The 17240-nt window shown below is 47.9% G+C and overlaps 1 protein-coding gene across 1 annotated transcript in view; it reads left to right on the forward strand.

Annotated features, from left to right (window-relative positions):
• Positions 1-17240, forward strand: part of KIAA1328 (KIAA1328 ortholog) — a 206608-nt gene that overhangs the window by 173912 nt on the left and 15456 nt on the right. The window contains exon 9 of the mRNA XM_044431399.1: positions 790-898. Coding sequence (XP_044287334.1) covers positions 790-898 — 109 coding nt within the window. The remainder of the gene's footprint in view (positions 1-789; positions 899-17240) is intronic.

Below are 17240 nucleotides of genomic sequence, written 5' to 3' on the forward strand. Positions count from 1 at the left end.
TTCAGCAGTGGCTCGTCAGCAGAGAACTGATTTCTGTGTTACTTGAAGAAGGCTCCAGTATCCTGGTTTCCAGAGAAAAGTATCTTTCTCAGAGCCAAATATATTGAAAGTAGATATGCAAGTCTTCCCCACGTCCTCCTTTGACATGTTTGCACTATATACCATTTGAAGAGATCCTGATGGCCTCTGTAGTATATTTTTGGATTAAGCTCATCTCAGAAACCAGCCTCTGATCTTTTATTCTCTCTTCCACCCTTTTTTCTCAGAGGGCTGATTTCAGAATTAGTTTCTAATGTATGGATGTGCAGCTAATATGAAGCTTTGGAGGTACAAAAGAAATGAGTTTCCGGGAGAATTAAAATAGAAAGTCGATGGCTCCTTGTGTGCTTCCGAGAATCTCAAATTATTGTCCACACATGAAATAGTACAGAGCGTGCGCTGCAGGTTTCCAGAGAACACTGCAGATTCAGGGGTGAGGTTTTCAGGGATTGGTCCGGAGGTCACAAGGGAATGGTAACTTGTCACATGCCGTAGTGACACACGGTCTGCTGTGGGTGCTGCATTATGCAATTATGACTCCTGGCGGCCCTGGAAATATATTTCCAGCTCCATACCTGTCAACCGTAACAACTCCTTTGGCTCCTGATTCGCCATATATATAGGGCCCCAAAGAGCAGCGTGGCGTTTGGGCCTCGTGTTCGCACTTCAGGCAGAAGGAAGCGAGGAAGACCGTCCAGAACTTTCCAGCCCCAGCACCTGTCCCTATGTGCCTTTCTTCTCTTTTCACAGGGATGGCTCCAGGCTCCCGGAAGGATGCGGCTACATCCCCCGGACTGACAGGCAGCAGAAAGGCGTGTGCTGCGACGGCCGCCTCCCCAATCCAGCGTGACACCTCGCGGTAAGATGACTGGTAATCTCTGGTTTAAGATTCCACAGACGCACCCATCAGATCTGCCCGTGTGCAAGGCGAAGCGGCTGAGGCTCTCTGATATTTCATGTTTTGCTCAAGCTGGATAATATAAACTTAGAACTGACATATCCTGTGACATTTATAGTAAGCCTTAAATTGCTTGTTAGAATAAGAAATGCAAGAATATGCCAAGTTCTAATGCTTTAATTTTTGCTTAGATTCTGTGAGGAGGAAGTATTTTTAAGTTATAAGTCCTGACACATTTTATACAGTTGTACATAATTTATGGGGATAGTGTTTGCTGAAGTTAGACCTTTTTCCCCTTCAGAGTTCACTCTTAAGTTTTTAATTCCTCCCAGTCTCATTGCCTTTCCACCCCGCAAACTGCACCATGTTGTATCATGATGTGTTTCATTTAAGCCCTTTTACACACTCGTTATTTTGCTGTTTAATGAGAAGCAACAAAATCCCATTAAGTCAGCAATTCTGATAAGTCACCTTCAGAAACCTTAAATGACGATATTGCTCTTGTGAAGAACTAAAGACGAACAAAATTGTGTTGCTTTTCTTCTCGGCTAATAAGGTTAATAAGAGCAATTGCCTTTACTTTGATCTTTTCAATGCTGCAAAGTTGTTATATGAAGTTCCCAGCACAAGCTGAAAACAAATCAAAGTTTGTACATGAAACGAGCAGGTTAAATGATGGCGGCAGTGCTAATACATGCAGGCATTTCCAGTTTGAAATGGGAACCTCTTTATTCAGGCTGATGTAATATTGCAAATCTGGAGTCCAGCTTAAGAATGTATTCATCCCCCTCCCAGGGCGTACAACTAGCTTTCCCTTGTCAGCTCTTCAGAATATATCTGCACGGATGCGACCAGAATTCCTCCCAAGCAGGGCCTGCAAGGCTACACCAAACCCTCATTTTAAATCTTGGTTAAGATGGAAACCATGATTATTGTTGGCTCAGTCATAACATTAACAGTGGTTAAGGTTGGCAAAATGATTGAGGGGTAGATTTTTTTAAAAATTAAAATATTTCTGCCTTACTTTTTGATCGCCATCTTTGGGATGGCTTAGAACCGTATTAGATCAATGCACACTAGAATGAAAACAAGCACATAAAAATGGCTTATTTGGCAACCTTCGTCTGCCTGACCAGATAAACCACAACGGCAAAGTTCAGTTACAGGAAAGACCATTGAACTCCCAGCTACACAAAACCTTTTCTGCAGCGCCTAAGAGGTGCCAGGTAGGTGCCAGCTGGGTCAGTAGGTAGGGGTGGGTTCTGCTAATGAGGCACCACTGCAGAGAAGGCCCTGCCTCCCAAAGGGGGACACACCTGCACTCAAGGCCTTGGAGTGGGCAGGTTGAATGTGGGCTGTCGTGGAATTGTGCTTTGTTGTTGAATCACGGGTTGCGATTACATGCAATCCCTGCACTACAGACACACTAGCACTCATTCATCACAAACAATCCAGAGTTAGCAGCCCAGCGGAAAGTCACGGGTTCTCAGTGACGACCCAGACGCTTGGCTGTTACCTGCAAACTATGTAAGTCCCTGAGTCCGCTCCCCAATTTTTAAACTACGGTTTCGAGGGAGCCAGTGTTGCATCTGCACGGGGCCCGTGTCTAATTTCTGAAGCTCTGCGTCATTCATCCTTAGTCCATAAACTCAGGTTGCTTTTAAAAGCTGAAAGTCTGCTGTGGGATTCTGCATTCTAGAAGAGGTCTTAAGGTACGTGCTGGCTGAGGGGCGCTGCCAGTGGTGTCGCTTCTTATCTAGGCGGTCCCCAGGTTACAAATGAGCTTTGTCCCTGTGAAAATGGAAACTTGTATTTTAAGTTGAATTAAATGTAAGTTGGCCCTCCACATTTGAGGGGCTCAGGCTCCCCATGAAGGTGGAAAAGCCACAAATACCCATAGCACCTGTTCCCCCTCCTGAACACAACAACAGCAGCATAGAAATCCTGGAGAGATTTCCCTTCCTGGATGACATGTTCTGAAGGCCTTCCTCCCGTCCCCTTCTGCTTCCTCTTGCTCTCTGGTGATGATGCTTTCCTGCAGTAATTTTTTTTAATTAATAGACTTTATGGCCTATTAAGTAAGTATGGGTTGTAAGTATGGGTTGTTCATAACTTGGATGTTCATAACTTGGGGACTGCCTGAATGCTTAATATGTGCAAGGTTGCACCTTTAAACATGTGCCTGTGAAATGGAATTGTGGAGAACCTGCGTGCCAAAGACAAAATCCTATACATTTAAATAGCTATTGCTGTCTTTCTACCAAAAATGGCACTCAAGGCAGCTTACAAAAACGATGCGATAAAAACCAGAAGGTTTCTAAAAGCCACCGTGTGCATTAATGAGAAGTAAACCCTATGTTTGCTGTGGGCAGCTCCTTGAAAAATACTCAAGTCTGATGCAGCACTTCGCAAATTCGTATTATTTTTGTACGAGTGTGAATCTAAAAGGAAATGCAATGTGCAAAATGCTCCTGAACATTAGAGTTGCGGGAGACTGGAGTCCTTTTTTTGTGCTGCTTTTTGAATCATAAGGGGAATTGATGAACTTCAGTGGTTTCAAAGTACAGAGTTGGATGGGTTCATGAAAAATGTACTTATAAAATTAATTTTACAAATAGCAGATTTTCACTCCTGAGTGCAGTCCCACTGGCAGGAAGGATTTTCAGCCCTGCCGTGCCTCTGAGGAGGCCGTTGCCAGAAAGCACATGGGGCTGTGTGGTGCTCAGGGTTCAAGGGCACTGCTTCCCAGTGGCTCAGGGAGCGGCTCCCACTGCACCCCCGGATGCTCATGAATCGTGCTTGAGGTCCACCTCTGCGCTGGCTGACTCGCCTTGAGCCTTTGGCCTGGCTTAGCTGAGTCTGTGAGCAAGTCTGGCCTGGCAGCCGGGCGTTCTGGCGGCCGTGAGCTGTAGTGCCGGGCCTAAGGACGAGGAGGTCTTTGCAGGGAAAGGGGCAGCTGGCTGAGCAACGCGTCCTCTTGCTGCAAGCTTGCTCAGAAACTGCGCTGGGTTTGAAGTGTGTGTTTCCGCTTGGACCCAAGACCCAGGATCCGTTCCTTCCAAAGCTTTCCCCCTGTGGAGGTGAGCTGTGGATTGAACAAACGAGGGTCGAGGAGTGCAGGAATCTCCTGGGGCCTTGGACACTCTGTCTGGCTTTTCACTTCCCTCCCCATGCCCCAGTCTGCTCCACACGTGGCCTGGACAGTCCATTTTCCTGCGTTTCATCTTCCGTTGGGTGCAAGGAAGGATGCAGAGTGGGAGGCAGGGGAAGCATTAATCTGGTTCTGCTGCCGATGCTCAGAGAAAGAGCTTTGGCCCCTTTCTCTCCAGTGCGTGTCTTCTGGTGCAGGCGGCTGGTGGGATGGAGGGGCAGGAAAACTGGAACTCCTGCTGTACCCCAGGACCCTTCGTATCTTCTCTGGGAACTGGCTGGACTCAAGATTCTGCCGATGACCCAAGGGGCTGCTGCCTTTCCTTTGCCGAAGTTTCTGCCTTGTTTGTACGCTTCTTTCAGACTCTTCTGCATCAAATGATGAACAAACCCCATGGTGTAGTACCTGTGCTTCCAGAACATTCTCTCCTTCCCTCTGAGCATGGTTTCTCTCTCCCCCTCTGCTCCCTCCCTCGTTTTGGTGCAGTGTGTTAGTATAATTGACCAGGTTAAAGAGCCATGTTTTGCTTTCCCTTACTCATGGGCTTCTCTAATTGAAAATGGTAAATGGACAAGTATTTCTGTGGGAGACCTAAACCCGATCCTATTCCTCATCAACGAAACCTGCTTGGGCAGCAGGTCGGTCTCAATTTATCACTGAATGGGTTATAAGCTTAGATTGCAGGTTTAACTAACTAAATTAATCAATATGGAGAATTATAGCTGGTGGTGTGCCACTAAAGCTAAAGATCCGTCAGCATGTTTGTTATAATCCACAGTTAACGGTTTAACCCTGATGGTTTGCTTTGCTTTGCTTTGCTTGGGACTGAAACTTGCTGAACAGACCCCTGAGCCTTAACGGGGGGCAGCGGCATGGGCGGGAGTGGGGGAAACCGATGGCGGTTGCAGTCCGTGCCGGCGGAGCTTGCTTGCAGTGTCCCGCACTCCTGGCTTTTTCAGCTTCCAGCAGGGCGAGCCACCTTGGCTTCGTGCGAAGCATCGCGCGCTCTCCGTGGCGGACGCAGCCCAGTGCTTGTTTTGAGCGGGTGGAGACTGCCGGGGAAAGCAGCTTCTGTGAAACTTTCCGGGGCTGGGTGCTCTTCAGAGAATTGACCCCCCCGGGGGGGGGTGAGAATGAAGCAGGGAGGGCTGCGTGGGGTGAGCGCAGTTGCTAGACCCGAAGACTGACCGAGGCCTCTGGCCTTCTTTCCAGATGTATGGAGAAGCTCTTCGTCTGCATGTTCCATGGAGGGAGGGGGCTCTCTGTACATGCTCAGAGCAGCACTCTTTTCATGTGAGGACCAGCCTTTGAGAGTGGCCACGGAGAAAAAGGACTGTTCGAGGAGCAAGTGAGACGACAGAGGACTGTCATTTCCCACCTCTGTCTCCTCCCCTCCCTCCTGGCGCTTCTCCCAGTGTCTTCTCCACTTCCTGGGAGGGGAAGTGGGGAGACCTTTGCGGGGTGGGGGGTGGGCTTGAAGCAGAGGGGCAGTTCTGCTCCAGGCCAGGCGGCAGGAGTGGAAGCCAACCACCTTCACGCCTCCTGGTGCCCTTGTGAGCTGTGCCAGCCTTGGTCGGTTTTATGCTGGGGTGGGGAACCTCCCTCCAGCCTTTGGGCTGAAAGGCCAGAATCAGTTTTGGAGAAGCTCTGGGGCGGGGGGGGGGCAACTCCCCCTAAAATTGCGGCACCCGTTAACTTCTGGCTCTCACTGCCAATAGCTGGGCCCCTGGAAGGGCATTTACAATGCAAAGATTTCCTGCTGGGAAATCACAGAGGGTGGCCTTGGAGAAAGGGAATGCGCAGAGGGAGGGGGTGTGGTCTTCTGGGAGCCATCCCATGGTCGGAGTTGAGGGCCAGCGGGAAGATCCCCCCTGCCCTTTCAGGACGAGCTGGGTGAGGAATGGGTTTCTTCTCCCGGTAACTTCATCTCCTGCATTTCTTTTCCTGTCCTCTTGCGCTCCTATACCTGCCGTCAGCTCTCTGGCCTTGCCCGTTGTGTCTCATTTCCATCCTGTAGGGCTGGAGAAGCCAGAAGCCACGACTGGCCCAGTTCAGGCCTTTTTAAGCGAGTGGAAAGGTACGTGCAAAAAGAGCCCGCAGCCAGCTCTGGTTCTGGGGATCCTGGCTTGCCCGGGCGTAGCTCTGCGGCTGGGGATCGGGATGCCCGCTCTGAGTTCCTGCACGCTCAGCTTCTCCAAGCCTCTGCTACGGAATCGATCTGCCAGGAGCAGACGCGGCCAAGGGCTGAGGCTGGTAGGAGTTGCTCGGTAATTTGCTTTTCTTCTCCCTGCTAGAAAGTTTCTTTTTGCCATTAACTTGGTGCATGCTGGAATGAAAAGCCACTGCATATTCCTGTCGCACGCATATTAAGTAATAACTCAGACACACTATCGCTGAGGAGTCACTACAGCCGCATCCTTTGGAGTTCTTAGAAAAACAAATTACATTGTGCAAATTTGTGTTTTGGGGCTGTTAGGAGAAATAGCGTGATTTGCTCAGCACATTTCCGATCAGCTAGATGTGCATTTGGGGACTTTTAAACAAATTAATATTTGATGTAATATGCAATGCCCAGAGCTGTATACTGAATAGTCCACAGTGCCATATTATCATGCTGGATCCTTTGAACTGAATGCTTTGTAGTAAATAAAAATATGAATTAGCTGTGCCTAAAACTGCAACAGCTTTTGAGATGTCAGTTTGCTGGATAAGTGAGTGGGTACCTAAATGCAGCCATCTTCCACTAATGGAAACTTCTCAGGAAATGCCCCTTCTCGGGCTGAGTTTTGCCATTAAATGGGTAGGGTGTCTAATTTCTTGATGTTTAAGGAGAAAGGAGTTGTGAGGAGGAAGATGGTAAGTGAGGTTCCAAGTATGGGAGGCGATTAAGTTCTCCCCCACCTTTTCCCTGAGGAGAACTAACATCGTGAAAAGTCCAACATAGCTCCATATGTGAGTGATAAAAGCAGACATTGGCAAATTAATCTCCCTTATTCACTGTGTAGGTTGTTAATTGTTCTCTCTGCTTGCTGTCGATATAATGTGAAATTTTCATTCCCCCATTCAAGATGGGGAAAAGTTGTGGCTGGAAATGTTAACATTTGCATTTTTATTTGTTGATTTATTTAAAGGACAGCCTCTCTTACAGCAATCCATCACTCAGTGACACCCCAAATATGAATAATGTATTGTAGACTTGCGGTTACAATGTGTAATAAGTGCCAGAGACAGTAGGAGAATGTTAACTATGTTGCAAATGTAATATTTATCGACTCGTAGTTTATTGCTTTGGAGGTTCAATAATACTGACCATAGGACATTAATACCGCTTATCCTGATTTTAGCCAGCAACCTCCGTATGCAGAAATAAGCCATCTATCTCGCACCCGCAAAATAAATAGAAAATTTATAGCACTTTGTAAACGACACATTACAGGGTGCTTATATTCTTTTAAAACTCCAAGTATGCACAACTCCGTCTCTGCCTTCATCCACATTTGCACCCCGTTCCTGCCTCGACAAGGAGATCCAAGCCGTCACTGCTTTGTTGGCGGCCATTTTGCTCAAGGGGCCTTCGTGAGGGACGCTGGCTCGTCTCGACGGAGTGCCCAGGGCCAAACTCAGCATCTCTGTTGGCCAAGCCAATCGGAAGCTTTCTGGTCGATGGGGCAGTGACCAACGTTTGGCCTGGGCCCTGGCATCCTCACACACGCTTCTGTGGCTGGGGATCGAAATGCCTACACTGAACTCCTCCTTGTTTTGCCGCTCGGGGACTCGCGATGGCTTGCTCTGAATGCAAAGAGGTGGACCGTGCCTGCTCTTACTTCCCTGGTTTATTCAAGTAGCAAATCGGGGCCACCCATGGCATAGACATGTTTTAATTAAAAAAAAAATGTCCAGAGAGACTTCTGGCTGGAATTTACTGAGTATCGACTGCTCCCGCCGTGCTGAATATAACTCTCTATGGGAAACAGATTGTGATCGGGCAAGGGAAAGGTTGAAGGCGCGAAGGGCAAGGACAACGGAAAGAATCCCACTGGGCATGCTCAAGCATGAAGATCTGAGAGGCACCTAAAATAACACCTTGAATCCAGCCCTGTAGTTTTCCTAGTAGTGACATACCTGGCTCAACCTAACCAGCCCCTTCCCTCTGCCTCAGTCCGGCCGCTTGCAAGCCATGTCCCAAGAAAAGGCGCAGCAAGGTCTTCAGCGGGATCCCCGGTAATGGCAGACAGATCTCATCAGTTGCTGGAGAGCGTTGGTTCCGGTCTGGATTTACTCGCTTCGCTGAGCACAGGTCAAGAAGCACCCAGGGTGGCATGTGCTGAGTAAGAACGGGTTTCTTCGTGGGCTGCGTGCCACAGGATCTTCTGCCAGGGAGTCATGGGCAGATCAGTGTAGAACAGAAATCCTTGGTGGAGCAGGAGGGCGGCAGCGTGGGGGAAGGAGTTTGAAGTCCCCTCCCTGAACAGCCAGAGATTCCACAATCCTTGCAAGCGACTTCTCCCTTTGTTAATAAGCTGCTCTTACATTTCGGACACCCTTTGCATGCTGGCCCCCGGTCCCTTCCCACTGCCTAGAACCATCGCTTCTTGCCCCATTTTCAGTGAGCAGATGATCGGTTCTTCTTTCCAAGATCATTTTAAAAATTTGATTTTTAGTCTGCTTTTTTTCCTTGAATTTTTGCACTTTCATTGCCTCGATTTGACCATAAAAATGTCTCATGATTTATTCACCATATTTATGTACTGCTCTTCTTATAATTCACAGCGATTAACCATTCCACATAAACATACCAAATAAATATAAAATCACAACTTTCAGTATGAAGCGCAGTCTCAGTCAACAACAATAGTTTTTAAAAGTTAGGCAGAGCGAGAGAACAGTGATCAAGGAAGTTAGTACTTCATGCATCAGAAGTGGAAAGGATTTTAGATTCCCCACGTCCATTGGTTGTCCATGCAGTATTTTGCAACATCATGTGGCAGAAAATCATGACTACTCTGTGTAGACTCTTGAAGCTGAGGGTAGCCAGTACAGTTGAAAAAGAGGATGTGGATGAGACATCCTCCTCTGTGGCAATACGTATCAAAGCAAGCAGCTGTGATTTCCAACTGAATCATCTTACGTTGCAAGTAGCCCGTAAGATTATGAAGGCTTCCATGAAGGTCGCTATATTTCCGTGCTCCAAGCATGGATACAGACCCAGGACAGACTCTGACTGATGGAAAACGCTTAGGGCTGCAGCTGCCCCCTTGGGATCCCATGGAACACACAGCTAAGAAGTTACTGGGTTAGCGTTAGGGACATGGATTCCCATGAAGGAGTGATGCTTCCCAAGCTTAAGCTTCCCCAGAAAGTCTTGTCTTGACATGTCTGAAGGCAGGCTGCTACGGCATAAGCACCCTTGGCACGAGATATTCCCCAATCTCATGAGGTCAAGCATTGCTTCTTAGCGTTGCTGAATTTTGCTGTAACACTTCCTTTGGACAGTCAGAACTAGTGGTAGACCCTTAGCCGGTGGAGGAAATGAATGCCTGCTCTTGAAAGCAACAACAAAATGCCTTCATCGTGGGACGTAAAATTCCAAGTCGGAGAGCGGGCGGCCACCATGAAAATCCGTTTTCCATGTGTATGTCAACTGTAAGAGATGGACCTGGAAGGCAGCAAATGCTCTTGAATGGGGCGCAGCAGGGACTTCTCGGAAGAGAGAATCTCATTGCTGCAAGGGTTGCCATGACCAGTTTGACTGAGGCACACTGGATTGTGTCCATTGCTGAGATCATGAAATCCTGCCAGAAACGCCCCGACTTGTGGTGCAAACGGATTAATGTTAATTAGCAACTGTCGGCTGTAATTGTCACTCTCATTAAAATACAGAATTATGTATTTCTTAGTTATAAATAACCTTTCTAATTGTACTTGATGTATGCCAGTTTAATCAAATATTACACTTGCTTGCAGGCAGATATTTGCATTAATCTAGCATTGGATCTTTGAATCTTTTTGATCATCTCTTTTTCCAAACTTCACTGGTGTGTGGTTTGGGAAGGGGAGGGAGGGTGTGCCTTCCTTGAGTGACTTGTCCTTTAAACATGGTGCCTTGCTTGTTGTTGTTTAATTCAGCGCCGTGGCTCTGATAGGATTTTATATTAAAATGAGTGGCTCTGTCTTTTGGGATTGTTGAGTGCAACGGAAACCTTGTCAGTTTTTGAAGTCGTTTGGCAAGGTTTCCGTCACTCAGTGGTGTGACAATAAGTTGATTATGGTTTTGAAACTAAGAATAAGCCAAGGAAAATAAGGCGCAAATCGCATTAGAAAGCTGGCTTAACCCCTTTTAGAGCTGCTGCTTGAAAGAGCTGCATTGTTCGTGGTTGGGCTCGGAGCTTCTCAATTGCCAATTTCACCTGGTGTGAATTATGTCCACTTCTGTAGTGGGCCAAAGGTAAAAATCAATCAAATGCGGAAACTCTCGGGTTTTGTCAGGTGACTGGAGAACATCCAGGATTCTCACATTGGAGGCACACAGTAAAGCAAGTTTGTTGAGTGGAGGGGCAGAACCTTCCCCGAAGTATTACAGGTGAGAAGGGTGATGATTAGTTGGAGAGAACCGGAATGGCCCCACGCAGAGCCGCTCCTGGGTCTGGAGCACAGCTTTACCCTTCTGCTTTCATGGTGGCTACATCCAGGAGGTGGAGCAGGTCTGAAACCAGGACCTTGAACAACGAACTGGGACTGCCGCCAGGGGAAGCAAGAGCTCTTCCTAGCCCTGCTTCCAGCATGCCCAGGAAGCATCGTGCTGCTAACAGAATTTGTAAAGACTGAAGAAATTCCCTTTTTTGTATTAGTTGTACTGATTCGTTGTGCAGTGGTACCTCAGTTCACAAACGCTTCTGTTCGTGAACAATTCAGAAAGTTGGGCAAAACTCCGCATCGCGTGACAAACGCTTCCCCACAGCACTTCCCGTGGCTTTCTTGAGATATCCTATCTGGGAGCGGGAGGCCGTAAGGAGGGAGGTAATGGCTGTTTCCCACGAGCCGAGGGGAGGGGAGGCACGGGACGGGGCTGCGGTCGGCCGAGTGGGGCGCCTCCCACCTCTCCCTGCTGCCGGGGGAAGAAGCATGGCTTGGTGGTGGGGGCGGCCTGCCCTGGGAAGGCCATGGCAGAGGCGCAGGAGCCCTGGCCCCGCTCCCGCTCTGCCTCGGTCCGGGTGCCCCCAGGCTCGGTGAGGCGGCTGCGGCTTGGCCCACAGCCCAGGGACGTGGCTCATATTTTTGTGGTTAAAAAAAAAAAGGATTCAACTTACTACACTGAACATTATAGGGACATTGGATTTGGTTCGCCACCAATTCGGTTCATGACCAGAATCATGGAACGAATTAAGTTTGTGAACCGAGGTGCGAACTCCATTCTGAACTATATGCATTTTTTTTAATTGCAAAAATATGAAACAAAGTACAGTACAGTATGAAGAGAGAGAACGCTTGAGGCGACTTCTGGCGTGGAGGACAGGCAGGTGGGTCGGGGGGAGGTTATTGTTTGGAGGGAGAGTCTGCAACCGCGATCTCGACTAGAGGAAGCTGCGACTACGTGTCAGAGTGGGGAAGATGGCCCATTCATGTTTGTGCCGGGAAGATGGCCGTGATTGTGTTCGTCACCCGAAGTGGCGTTCACGAACGGAAGCAAAATTTTGCCAAACCATTTCCGATGGTGATTGTGCAATGCTTTATTGACTATAGCAAAGTCTTGACTGTGCAGATCATAAGAGGCAATGGATGATCTTGAAAGAAATCACTGCCACAATCTGCTCCTAGTCTTGCTTTGGCAGCAAGAATATAGGTTCTCCATCTCCTGCTTCCAGTTACAGCATTTATCTGGTTTTTGTACTGGCCATCTGGTGATGGCCATCTTGTGATGTCCATACAATCATCTGATGGGTTGCTTGAAGCATACGCATGCGATAAACAGATTGGCGTCACAGAATTCTGTGAATCATTCTCTTACTTCATTTCTTACCACTAGGTCAAATTCTTCTACAACATTTGATTTTGCGTTGTTTCCTACTTTTGCATTCCAGTCACCTAGGTATATCAGCTTGTCTTGTTTCTATGTGTTACCAGTTTCCTCTTGGATACCTGCATAAATGTTTTTGACTTTTTCTTCAGCTCCCCTTTTGGAGCATAGACTTGAATTATAGTTATGTTGGTTGCCTTTCGGATGGTTCTGATATGAATTGATCAGACTTTGTATATCTGCTTACTGCTTGTGCTACATCTTTTCCTCAGTGCTAGTGTGACTCCATTTCTTCTGAGTTTGTCACTTCTAGAGTAAAATACTTGGTGTTCGTCTGACTGAAAATATCCCATTCCAATTCACTTTAGTTCATTCACACCAACTCTGGTGTTGTTTAGCAGTTCCATTTCTTGTTTCACAGTTTCTAGTTGGCTTTGACTCATGCTTCTCACATACCTCGTTCCAATCATACGTGTGGTGCAGCACTGGACTTTCCTGTCATCTCCCCGCATATCAGCCAGTAGACGTCTTTCCGCTTCGATCTAGTGTCCTCATCAGTGGCAGCCGTCTTCATCCTCGTCCTCGGCTCTTCGCTGGCAGCTGGCTGAGTGCATCCCAACCTCGTCTTCTGGAACACTCATGCTCCTGAAGTGCATACTTCAGCATAACCTGTGACTCAGGCTTTGATCTCAAATCGCCCTGCCCGAGGACCAGGATGGTGCTGGGCAATCGCGAGGGGACAGACTAGCATGCGCTACTTCCGACCGTAGGCGTGGCAGGCTGGGGAAAGACTGGCTCTCCGTCGTGATCTGCACCGTTGACTCAAGTAAGAAAGCAAAACTTGCAGATCAAGGAGAAAGTTCAGATCAGCCCTTTTGCCTTTCTGTTGGCCGGGATTTTTAACAATACCTTGGGGTGAATGAAATATCACTTCACCTGCAACCTATTCCACATTCTTGCTCCATATTCCGCTCCATGGACAGACCTGCTCTCCATTTCCTTCGAAGGGGCAGTGTAGGCAGTCTGGACCTGGCTGAGGAAGCTCCTTGGCTCATGTACCGACTGGCTCAGCACAGCCATGGCCTACTCCCTTCGAGGCTGCAATGAGCTTTGCTGATTGTCCGGAGAAATGGTGTATTTAATTCTGTGGTTTGAATTTTGTTTCTCATGCTGCCTTCATGCCCATGCTGGGGCTATCATGTCAGAATATATATATTTTAAAAATGAAAGAACGCCCCCCCCCCCCATTCTGGTTCTCCATCCTCGAGGTGCCCATCTCAGGAGGGGTGGTACAAAAGGCCGCTTGGATGAGCTCTTGTTCACCCAAGTGAGCAGAAGTTGTTGCTTATGAGCTCCAGGGAAATCACATTTTTTGTGGTGTGCAAAGCACAGAGAAGGGAAGAGTCCGGGGCCTGTCGGTTTTTGACATGGGGAGCAGGGTTCGCCATGAGATCCATTGTGGAATGGTCGGCCTCTTGGTCCAGTAATGCGTCCTCACGCTGTTTGGTACAGAAGTTTATCCATAACCCAGCTTCCACCCCCAGCTTTACCTCATGGGTTTTGCAAGGGCTTTCTATGTTTATCAATTTAAGTCTTGCATAAGCTATTGTGCTGCTGGGTTAATTTATTTTTTATCAAAGCTTAGAAAAAAGAGATTGAAAATTTGCTGCCAGTTGATTTGGAAAAGATTTTCCTCAAACAGTTTGCACAAATTCTTTGCACTGTATTTGCACTCATGTTGTCTGTTTTTGTTGTTTCTGCTTGATGCCACATGGTTCGCTTCCCTTCACTCAATTACTGTGCTTCAGTTTTATGCAGAAAATTGGCAGGATTTTAATTCATACATACCTGGAATAGCAAGAGTAATTTGTTAAGTTAGGGTGTGTTTGTGTGTAAATTTATTTGTTTCTTGTTTGTTTATTCTGACCGGGTCAGTGAATACTGATGCCAACCTCCGAAAGCTCCTCATCCTCCCGCTTTTTTAAAAAATGAGGTTTTCAAAACGTCTAATGCCATTGTACTTTGTAACTTTCATTTTTGCTTTGTCTGCATTGAATCATCTTTTACTACTTAAAACGAAAATTGGGTTTATTGAAACATTTCAATTTTGATTATTTTTTTAATAAAGATGTTGCCATCTAACTTAATGAAATCACTGGGATGAAATGAGTAAAAGTTTGAGGAATGTAATAAGTTCGGAGCCCTGCAGATTTTATTAAATGCGTAGCAGACAGACTGCGAGCACATTTCAGCCGTGTGTTTTCTTCCCCTTATGTGCCGTCTTGGATCAATATGGTGTGAAAAACATGCCTTGTCAGAAATGACCTTTGCACCATCAGACTGACTCTCTTTCAAGCGATTTTCCAGCAGGATGAGTTCTGCACACACCTCGCGCTGGCCAGAGGTTTCTCTTTGCGCGTGTTTGTAACCCGTGTCCTGCCCCTGTGATGGCTACTTTCGGGCAGGCACTGTGGCTGCATTCTAATGCTGTTCCCTGCAGCTCGGGAGAGCTGGTGCATTTTGCAGACGCCGCTTCTGCCTGTCACTCACGTCTCAGCAGCATCATAACTTATGAGCGGCTTGCAATTTATTAGGCTGGAGCTTCTCTCACTTGAGGAAATAAATTGCCGCTCGCACGAGACCGTGTTTGTCAGCAAAGCTTATTTTAACTCACGGACTTCACAGAGCTCCAAAATCTCATCAGCCGGAACCCTCTGGTTTGGAGCAGGGCCCTGAATGTATCGGTGCCAAGCTTGCCACCTGGGTTACCCAACTTGCAACAGCTAGAACACTGATCCCCAAATGGGAAGACCTTAGAAGGGTGTGGGATGCCTTGGTACTGGGCTCCCCAACCCAGCCATGTGCTGCATCTTCTCTTCCCCGCACTTGCCCGTGTAAGAGGAAGGCCATCATCGTTCCAAGGGTACAGCCACCGTATTTCTTGGATAGCATCCGTGCTGTGCCAACAGGCCCAGGGGAATTGCCCTCACGCCACCCTGGCCCAGGAGTCTCAGCCCCCAGCTGAGGCAGGACAAGTGCCAGGTAGTGGGAAGAGGATTGGATGTTTGTGCAGACGAACACAATGGGATTGTGGGATTGTTGGTCTTGTGTTGCGTTGCAAGGCGGGCCGGCAGCTGGCCTTCTTTCTAGCTGGAGTGTCTGACCGTCCGAGGAGGAGCGCATGGCAGCTCCACAGGGTCCATCCGGGCATCTTGCACGGACGGGTCAAGTGCACCCGAGAGAGTCCTGCTGCCCCCTGCTCTGGACTTGCTCTCCTTTGGTCCTCCTGCGGACACGAACCCACGAGGCACTTCTCCTCCCCCACCCCAAGGTTGTAGCATTGGGCCGTCACGTCATTGTATCTCTGAAGATTTTAATTTCACGCCTTGCGGTCTTCACTTTCTTTTGTGCTCTCTCCTTCTGGGCATGGCAGGGTCACATTCATTGTGGAGTGGCTTTGTTGCTGTTGTTTTTCAAGTAGGTAAAGCTATATTTTCCTCGATGCCTGCGTGAAGCCCGCCTCTCCCTTGTTCCAGCTCTGGGTGAGTAATGCTGTGGCCAAGTGAAAGCCCCCTGTCTCCCCACCCTCCCTGCTGGTTGCCTGAGACAAGCATCCCTTGGCATCCCCGGTTCTTCGTTGAGGGTTTTTCTGAGGAAGGCTTATGTGTAACTCTTCCGGGGGCTGGTCCAGGCCGGAGCTCCCACCATCACCACTCCTTGTCAGTGTCCCATGACACCTCCTTCACAGTCCAGCCCTTCTTAAACGCACTGTAATTGGGTCCTGCCCCATGGAGATGTTTATTGATCCAGCTCTGTGCAGTGCCAGGGACAACTGAACCGTCCCATAAAAAAGAGAGAATTCATAGCACCAAGGGTTTTGTCCCTGTATCCCCATCTAGCAGAACATACTGCTGTGATTAAGAATATTGATGCATGTACTTCGGCAAAGGCACCCCAAATAGCCTCATATGTGTCCCATTTGTAAGTTATGCCTAAAGGCCACCTGTTCAAAAACCGAAAGCCCTATCCCATCCTCCCGCTATTGTGTGATCGCCGGGGGCTATTCATCTTGCCAATGTTGTATTATCAGTCCTTTAGCTCTCAGGAGGGTGTGGAAAATCCATTTGTGCTGACCTTGTGCTAGGTTCCACGTGATGGGTAGGTAATTCAAAAGCGCATGTGTGTCTTTGAATATTTAAGTGCTTTCGAAAATAAGAGGTATCCCGATTATTGCATCCTCTCTAGAGGAAGCTGCCCTTGAGCATACGGGGAAGAGCGGCATTTGTGGCACTTCACTTCCAGCAGTTGGCCGATTGAGTTAGACCCTTGAGTTAGACGTGGTAGCATCCAATCTACTCGAAAACATCAGCTTTTGCTGAATTAAGCGTGGCCTGAGATCCATAGTCCTTGGGAGCTAGGCAGTAATGATTGTTCAGGCAGCATGGGGTGCACCAATCCATGTTTCTATTCTTGCTTGAGAGTCTGTATCATATTTATTCACTGGTATTAAATATTTATAAAAATTAATTGTAGGCTGAAGCAGTTTTTCAGCATCGGTCAATGCTTCCGATAACACAAGCAGCTCTGAAGCAGTGAAAGCAGCAGGCCTAGAGGCTAACAAACGCTTGCGCGTATTGCCGTGCAGCTGTAGCTGGCCGTGCGTACTTAGTCTGCAAAGCAGGGAATGGCAGAAACATTTCATCAGGTCAACCAGTGGATCCAAAGTAAATATAATCCTGTCTGCCCAGGTCTGCCAGACAAGCCTATTCTTGCCTTTTTAGAATCCAGGTTTCCCCGTAAAGTTAATTTTGCATGCGGAGATATGTTAAGCTGCAATTCATGTGAAAGTAGGATGTGAAACTCTTAACTCGTTAGTAGCCACAGCTGGAAGGTGTGTATCACCTCGCTTAGTATGGCAGGAGCCCAGGGCAATCCAGCTAGGAGGAAGATCCAGAAATGGAGATTCCAAAACAGATCCATGAAGGGAATCTAATTCAAGTGGGAAAGATCAAAACTGAGTGCAGGTCAACAGAGAGGCTCGATGGTAGATGGAAGGGCCACAGGCCAAATCCACCCTCGCTGAGTAGAAGTTGCATCCTTTCCAAGGTTATCCACAGTGGGATGGAGCCCCATAAGAA

Source organism: Varanus komodoensis, unplaced genomic scaffold (assembly GCF_004798865.1).
Source record: "Varanus komodoensis strain SLA01 unplaced genomic scaffold, ASM479886v1 scaffold22, whole genome shotgun sequence".
NCBI classification, from domain to species: domain Eukaryota; kingdom Metazoa; phylum Chordata; class Lepidosauria; order Squamata; family Varanidae; genus Varanus; species Varanus komodoensis.